The sequence below is a fragment of the Phoenix dactylifera genome, chromosome 1 (genome assembly GCF_051530095.1).
Source record: "Phoenix dactylifera cultivar Ajwa chromosome 1, Ajwa_hap1_PhDact_Kaust_v1.1, whole genome shotgun sequence".
Taxonomy (NCBI): Eukaryota; Viridiplantae; Streptophyta; class Magnoliopsida; order Arecales; family Arecaceae; genus Phoenix; species Phoenix dactylifera.
Window position 1 is genome coordinate 58619747 of NC_143190.1, and position 9030 is coordinate 58628776.

The window sequence follows — 9030 nt, forward strand, 5'->3', positions numbered from 1 at the left end:
TTGTGGCTTTCTGCACCAGCTTGGATGGCCATGGCCATGGTATTTGGATCTTTCTGAGAGAATGAATTGTGGCTTTCTGCACCAGCTTGGATGGCCATGGCCATGCATGGCCATGGCTGTGTTCGACAGCCGACAGGAAGAACTGTTCGGACATAAGTGTGCTCATTTGATTAATCTTTTAAGGACTCGAGTCTATAACTTTGCAGAATTGAATTGTTAGTGGGATGTCTCTCCTCATTGTACTAAGCTTATTGTTAATTATTATTGTTCGTAGATCTCACTGCTTAATTAATGTGTTTCGAGCTTAATTTGGTAGTGGACCATTTAAATTAGAAACATTCTTGATCTAAAATATGCTCCTTTGTATAACAAGGAGAAACAGTAATGAACTGGGAAGTGCATCTATCACCGCATGTAATGTTTAATCGTTCTCTTTTCCAAATTAAGACCCGAGAAAGTCTCTTAGTTTTATAAATATTAGATTTTTGATTGGATAAGATCATAACCACTCAGCTTTCTCTCACCTGCATTACGCATCACCAATTTTCATATATTCTTTTATTTGACAAATTTTGAACCGATCCATTTACTCTCTTTCTAAGGTTCCGTTGAGGTATGTCAGATTATCACATCGGAAAAAGATTACTATATTTAGTTAGAGATAATTTTATATAAAAATATTGTCAAATTTTAAATAATACCCTTAAATAAATAATTTAAATAATAATATTTTTTTCTGCTACATTTGTCGGTCACTTATGGTCCACTTATATAAAAATATTTATATAAGTTGATAAATTTTTAAATTAATTACATATATTAGAAAATATTTTTTATTATAAATAACTGTTAGTATTTTTTATATAAATAAATATATTAATTATTAATAAATCCTATGTTAGATTTATTGATAACTAATAAATTTTTAAATCATTTTTAATAACTAATATTTACTAATAGATATATTAATATATTAAATGTATTATTATTTTATAATTTTTATTAATCAATACATTAATATATTTATAATATACTAATATAATTTTAATATAATATAAGTAAGAGTATTTTCGTTGAGAAATGATATTTTTAGATTGCTGCGACTTGGTAATCCAGCATTGAAAAATAAATACCACCCTTCTTATGGTATTCTTTTATTTTATCTCTCAGAAAAATAGACACGAGACGACTATTTATCTTACTATCTTTCTCATCTACTTTTCGTACTAAATATAATAATTTGACATGGAATTTATTTTTCGATCCCAGATTACCCCTAACCAAATAGGCTCTAAGTGTGGATGTGTACATAATTAGTGATAAATCATACTTTTAGTAATTATGGCCACCAACATAATCAAGCGCCAATAAATTTGCTTTAAAAGCACAAGACCAAGGGGTCCAATACTTTTTTGATGTCGTCCACATGTAATGTTCATATGAAGCTCACTTTGGTTAAGCTTATGTTCTTTTGAATGTTAAAAGAGTTGGTTCTTCTCCATGATGCTTAACAGGGGACTTTAGCCCAATGAAGGAAAAGCTTTCCATGGCGCTCTGTTTTTGACCAACTCTCATTAACTCTGATGGCTCTACCAATCTTCCCCTAGTGGTAGTGGCTTCAGCTCAATCCCCAAAGCTGGTGGAATGGGATGGAATGAGCCCACCGTCCGGATGCGGGAATCACTAATCTTGGCTCATTAATCCTGCCAACTTTGGCGGCTAACGGTGCCTCACTTGAAACACTCATGTGGCAGGCTTAGGTGCCTTAAATACTTGCTTCAATGACGGTGCATTGATGCCGTTGGGCTGTGCCTGAATTATTTTATTCCTAGACTTAGAAAAATATAACTATAGCAAATCCCTTCTTAGAGCAAAACAGGTGCAAAATGATCCCAAGTTATCTCAGGAAGGGTAAAAGAGAAACAAAGCTTCAAACCTAGCTTTGTACACTTAGGCTCTAATTGCTTAGGTGTTTTTGCACTCTTGATTTCCTTAATGTAGGCAAGCTTGACCTCTCTCTCTCTCTCTCTCTCTCTCTCTCTTCCAAAAGAAAGCTACAAAGCAGGGAAAATATACAGTTATATATTGAGCAAATTATAATGTCAATCTCTTCTAACAGAAGTCCTAATTAAATATGGTTTTAAAATAGATATGAAGTGGGATCATGTGTTGAAGAAAGAGCTAAGGACCAAATTGGAGGAAAAAAAGGACGACTAGAACAACTCTTGAACGTGAACCTGAGTTGCATGAGAGTGTTTCTTTTTTCTTCTTCTTTTTTTTTTTTGTAGAATATGAGTGTATTTTTCATTGACAAACGCTTAACCAATTGTTCTGTTGGTTCTTATTACATACAAGCTAGATTTTTTTATCCCATATTATATGAGATAGACTGTAATTTGCTGAAATTTTTCCATTGTTTTTTTGGCACCAATTGCCTGTGCATGCACCCGCGCAAACAAATTATATCGAGGAGCAACCGAAAAATAGATTCGAGAATTCTTAAACTAATATGAGTCGAGAAAACATGAAACAGATTCAGGAATCAATCTGGTTTCCATGAAATAGTGTGTTCTGTTTCACTCTTCAGCTTCATCCACCAAATGTTAAATCCATCGTCCATTGCCCTTCAACTTACGTTCTCCAAAAGCTGAACTCTAAGGTGAGCAATCAGCACTAGGAGCGATCTAAATATCACAACAACATCATTCACTAATCATTTTAGCAGAACAAGATAGATCATGTCGATTATTTACTTTCTGAAATGACCCCAAATGTCCTTTGCACTTGCCTGTCGAAGTTACCTGCCAACCAGAAACCGAGTAAATTGAGGGAATCTAATCAGATTCTTCCACGCCAATTACCTGTTTGCCTGCCCCTCGGACTGTTCTGACCTTCGTGATTGTGGACTGTTCGATAAGGACTATTGGGATGATTGGTGGACCCAATGTCACCCCATCTCCATTAATTGGAAAGCAAAGTTGGATGGGATGCACCCCATTCTAATTTATGACCATGGCCATCTATATATAACATATATCCAGGATCTAATCTATCGATCCGACCGCCGATCTGTAATAATAGCATGGATTTAATAAACATAGAATGCACAGACTTCTACTCTTGCGTTCTCATTAGGGATTCGGGTTGTATCTCTCGCACGAAAGAATGATCGATCTCTGTTTGCGACATTAACTGTCAGATAACATCTTCCACAGCTCTCAAAGCACTTCAACCTCTTTCTTCCATCCGCTGCATAGATCTCGAAGCGACTATTATAGGATCTAATACCATTCTACTATATCATGCTGCGGGCGAGTCATGCAGCAACATGGATAGTGTCATAGATTCATGAGACATACACTACTCGTGCGTATCATTATGCATGGAATGAAGGAAGGAATGACGTCTTTTCCACCTCAACTCTCAACAACGTATTAACACGCTCATAAGGGCCAACGTTGCCTTCTTCACGTCCTGGTCTTCCCTTGGCCCAAGTCCACATGACCCCACGTTAAGTCCGGGACGAATTAAATGCCAATACCAACCTCAACCCAACCGTCCCTCTTCTAACCAAAAACCTAATCCTGACAGTCCACTCCATCTGACCACCTTTATCTTCCCTATATATTCCCATGTCTTGCTTAACCACCCCCCACCTTCCACTCTTCCCTCTCCATCCCAAACTCCTTTATTCCCTTATTCCACCTTTATCCCCGTTTTCTTCTTCCCATCCCTCTTCTTCTCTCTAAATGGCTCAAAGTGAGCTAAGGGGAATGGTGGTGGTGCTGTGGTTGATGTTCTTGGTTTCAAGCTTGTCGAGGGGCTTGGTCCGGGCGGACCCTCAAGTCCCATGCTATTTTATCTTTGGGGATTCGCTTGTGGACAATGGCAACAACAACGACATGGCGTCATTGGCACGAGCCAACTACTTGCCCTACGGCATCGACTTCCCTGGTGGCCCGACTGGAAGGTTCAGCAATGGCTTGACCACCGTCGATGTCCTCGGTAGGACCTTCTCGGTCTCTGCCAAGCTTCATTTCTCTACTTGTTATCATGAATATTTATTCATCAACTAAAATTTGCCAGTATAAATAGCTTGGATATTCTATGAACTAGAGCTTATTCTAGTGGCCATACTATTCTGCCTTTCAGCTAGCTCACTTAGTTGGAGTCTTGGATGGCGCATTTTAATCATAGCTCAAGACAAGGGAAAACATAACATTCTTGCTGACACCACCTTAAATTTTCCAGTACTGCTTGTGCTAGAAAGAGATTTTAGAGTTATTTTTAAGAAATCAATTGACCAGTGATCGTAATTGTATAACTTTAGTTGGTCTTACGAGTATCGTACTATATAATTTATTGGCATGCATCTACCGGGGAAATTAACCTGTTGGTTTCACATAGCTGCAGCATATATAATGCCTTCTGTTTCAACTGTTCTCATGCATTCATACTTTTAGGATTGAAATGGGTGGCGTGCAGTCTGGTCCACGATATCAAACGGTAAGGTTGGGGGCTGCTGTGGATTTCTCATAAATTATGCTCTCATGTGTCTATTATATATGAGATCTAACCTAATAATCTCTGAATTTCCTCGTGTCGATTCATTTTATGGAAGGAAGACTTGTTTTGTCTGATATGCTCCTGCTCGATCTTCCTCTGGAACATTAATTCGTAGAGTCTCAGGTCATGTGGCTCATGGGAGCTGGTTTAATTTGCAGACACAAGCACGAAAGAGAAACCACTTATTGACCGTCATGGGGCAATCTATAGGAGTCACTAGATTTCACTTCTTGCACCTAAGTGCCAACGCACGACTTTATATGGTGTGAATTACGCCGTGCCTAATTTTGTGGCCTCGCTTGGACATCATGAGTTCATGACCAAAAACAATCTTTATCTTTGAGCAAAAATAATAGTCATCCAATTATACCAAAGTACTTTCTCCGAACAAAACTATACCAAACAACAATACCAATAAAGTCCATATATAGCTAGTTTCATATTTTAGACCCATTTTTTGTAAATATATAGTGCTTGTCTTCTTGCTTTTTTTTTTTTTTTTTTTTTTTTTTCGGAGATCAAATGAGGCTAGATTTCAACCAAAATCAGGAACACATAGTTTTGTTGCATAAGAAATGTGCATCAAATCTTAGCGTCACAACAAGAAATCCTGACGGAAGGGGTGCCATTAGTCCCTTTCATTCACTTAACTGGAGAGATTAGGCTTCTAGCTCAAGTGTTTCAGCGTGGTGCAATTTAATTGTCTTCTAGCCAACAAGTCACCATCTTATGAGCCTACTTGTTGAGTGTCATTCGCTTGCCGAGGGGTTTCTCATACCTTGCCAAAATGGGTCACATCAAGACAAGTTGTAAACGCAAATGGCTCCGCTTGACTTCTCAAAACGTATCTTGTCTGTAAGGAAAGTGGGAAACAAGAAGATGACTTTTTGAATGTAATATGACGTTACAGATTAATTGTACTAAATGAGAAGATATGAATGCATTAAGATGGCGATTAAATTATGGATCGGTCGCCACATTGATGTGATTGAAACATACATACATACATACATACATACATACATACATATATACACACATATACATATTCTGTATATATAAACACACACACACACACACACACACACACACACACACACACACACATAAAACCAACCAAACGGCTGAAAATAAAATAGACATCTTAACTGATATTGTGTTTATTTCTCATGTTTAAGCTATTCCGGATCCGGATCCTACAGGATAGTCCTCCCCTGTCTTTCGGACTAGAAAAGATCTGAGTCGTGAAATGGTACGATAACTTAGAAAAATCACTCAAAAAAGTCACCTGGCGATCTTGCACCAACCACTTGCCGTCACTTAAATGTCACATTCCACAATTCCAATCCAAACAGAGCAATGGCAATACCCCACATCAGATGCGTCGTTTATGTGACTCTTTTAAGTATTTTACCCCCTGATCCATTCCCCATAAGATAGTCCCTGGTGCCACATGGTCTCCCAACTCTTTCATCAATTAAACTTAAGACCATTTTAATGTTCCATTTTCGATATTTTTATCTCGTGTCATTTCTACCTATAATTGGAAAGAGATAAATAAATTAAAAGACTAACCTTTTTGATGATAATAAAATTCTGCGTTCTTCTTCCATGAAATAGTTTATTTGGACTAAAGTGATTATCATCTGTTCACAGAATAAAAGTAAATTATACGGACTAAAAAAGAATAATTTCGAATGGTATATTTAATTTATCTCTACTACTCAGTATTTCTCCTCGTAGTAGAGAGGTCTCAAGTTGCTTACCAGAAAAAAAGAGAGGTCTCAAGTTTGATTGGGAATGAATGATAACAGTGATGAATTGCTCTGCCAATTTCTCCTCACACTAATTGTCGGGCAAGCCAATTTGTGCTCCGACCAAACTTCACATTGACATTCGTCTAAACCTATCTACTACTAGACTTGAACCACTACTGAAATGGCCAAACTATCAAATTAGCTGAGTTGGGACCTTGCCATGATCCCTTGAACACTAGGAGGTTTAGAAGGGAACCAGGTGACCACTAGCTACATCAGCTTTCTAACACTTGTATATAGTATATCAATCCAAAAAAAAAAAAATCAAAAGAAAAAAAGCCTGTATATTAGTTTATCTAAGCCATGCTCTTAGTTAGTTAATAGTGGTTGATGACATGCTGGATGCCTATGAGAGATGACATGTTTTATGTATGTGCAGCTCAACTACTAGGTTTTGATCACCCCATCCCACCTTATGCGGCTACGACGGGCCAAGCACTTCTCGCCGGTGCAAATTTTGCTTCTGCGGCTGCTGGAATAAGGGAGGAAACTGGGCAACAACTGGTACGTCTTCTCCTACGCTAACATAAGAGAAGAGAGAAAGAAAGATTAAATATAAATATAAATATATATATATATATATATTTTTTAAAAAGAAAACAAAAATTGATAAAATCAGAAATTGCCAACTCTCAAACTTGAGTCTTTCCTTTCTTCATATTTTCAATTCTTAAGCCATTCTTCTGGTGGTTTGATGGGAACCAACATGTTTAATGCTCAGAAGTGACATGCAAAGAGGTGGCAATTAAAGAATCATTAAAATACAAATTAATAAGCACATATGGATGAAAACAATGGAAGGATGACAAATATAGGCCAGAAGCAAGGGAAAGCTAAGAACTTGATTTATGACCAATTCCCAACATTCGCTTACTACTCATTTTATAATCCTATACAAATTCACCCGCCAATGCCTAACGTTTTGGTCACCATCGTTCACATAGGGTGGTCGAATTAGCTTCAGTGGGCAATTGCAGAATTATCAGGCAGTTGTACAAGAGGTACTGAACATTTTAGGTGATGAAGACTCCGCTGCTAATTACCTTAGCAAATGCATCTTCTCTGTTGGCATGGGAAGCAACGACTACCTCAACAACTACTTCATGCCTGCCTTCTACTCCTCCAGCAGCCAATACACTCCGGAACAGTACGCCGATGTCCTCATCCAACAATACTCGCAGCAAATTAGGGTTAGCATATCATCGTCGCGGATAATTACATTAAATTAGAACGTCGATTTCCAAATCTTAGCACATTCAGGCTGACATTGCTACGATATTTGTTCTTTCCTTGCAGACCTTGTACAATTATGGGGCTAGGAAGGTGGTCTTGATAGGAGTAGGTCAGATTGGGTGCAGCCCAAATGTATTGGCTCGGCTTAGCCCGAACGGCGAAACCTGTGTCGATCGAATCGACAGCGCAATCCAAATATTTAACCGGAAGCTGATAGCCTTGGTGGATGAATTCAACTCCTTGGAGGGTGCGCATTTCACCTACATAAATGGTTATGGGATATTTGAAGATATCTTGAGGAAGCCTTCGGCCTATGGTAAACCATTCGAAAATAATCATTATTAGAATAATTGTTGTTTCTATAGGTTTTATTTTATTTGTATTTTTCAAATTTTCAGGGCTAACGGTCACCAATAGGGGATGCTGTGGGGTGGGAAGGAACAACGGCCAGATTACATGCCTCCCGTACCAAACTCCATGCCCAAATAGAAACGAGTATCTCTTCTGGGATGCGTTCCATCCGACTGAGGCTGCCAATATAATTATTGGTAAAAGGTCTTACAGCGCTCAGTCCTCATCCGATGCCTACCCCATGGATATTCGTCACCTGGCTCAAATTTAATCAGAGGATTAGTACAGCTTCCGGGCTTCTTTTTACAAATTGTAACCTACCACCATGCTTTCGTTGTAGTAGTGTGCCTTTCTATATGCTACACCTATCGATTATTATTTTCTTCAGGAAGTGCAAGTTTCGATCTTCCATTTTACTTTTCCTTGTTAAGGTTTGTAAGGATCAAATTAATAAGTCTCGAATAAATTATGTTTTGGTTTTCCATCTCCTTTTTGTTTTAAATATTGAATGGGTTTATTATTTGCTTGGTTTTCGTTTGTCCATGGCTTGCAATCCTTCCTTTCATATTAGAGTTGTTTTCCAGCATTTGCTGAGCCTCCTATCTTGAATAGCTTCATCATTTCTGAGATTTTTGGTTTGCACTTCCCGGTGCAACATGAGGCCCAATTTATTTTCCGAGAGGAAGATGTGTTGCTGAAAAACTTTGTTTGAAGAGTTGGCTTCAATGCGAGCCAAGTACAACAATTGGGTCTCAGGCGGGGACATCTGTGTTGGGCAGGGATGTTTCTTTATGTGAAGGGAGATCTGTGCGCACGTCCTCTTGGTGAGGGCTAATATGAGATGGGTGATAGAGGATAAGCAGAGTGCGGAGGTTGTGAGGGATCTATGGCTGGACAATCTTTTCCTGAGACTCTAGCCGACTATGGTCAGCACTAAGGTGGGGGATAGCTTATGAGTCTACGATCTTCTCTAGCCAAGGGCAAGGAGTTGGGATACCTGTCGAATCGGTTGCCTATTTGGGGAGTACCTAGCCGAGAGGGTGCAGGCCATCGCAGTGCTGGG

General features: G+C 38.5%; 1 protein-coding gene across 1 annotated transcript; it reads left to right on the forward strand.

Moving 5' to 3' along the window:
* The first annotated feature begins 3641 nt into the window (after window positions 1-3641).
* LOC103717207 (GDSL esterase/lipase At5g45670-like) lies at window positions 3642-8451 on the forward strand. Its single transcript, XM_008805505.6, has 5 exons — window positions 3642-4005; window positions 6763-6887; window positions 7328-7573; window positions 7680-7932; window positions 8015-8451. The coding sequence occupies exons 1-5, from the start codon at window positions 3750-3752 to the stop codon at window positions 8236-8238; spliced, it is 1104 nt and encodes a 367-aa protein (XP_008803727.1). The 5' UTR covers window positions 3642-3749; the 3' UTR covers window positions 8239-8451.
* Window positions 8452-9030: the final 579 nt, after the last annotated feature.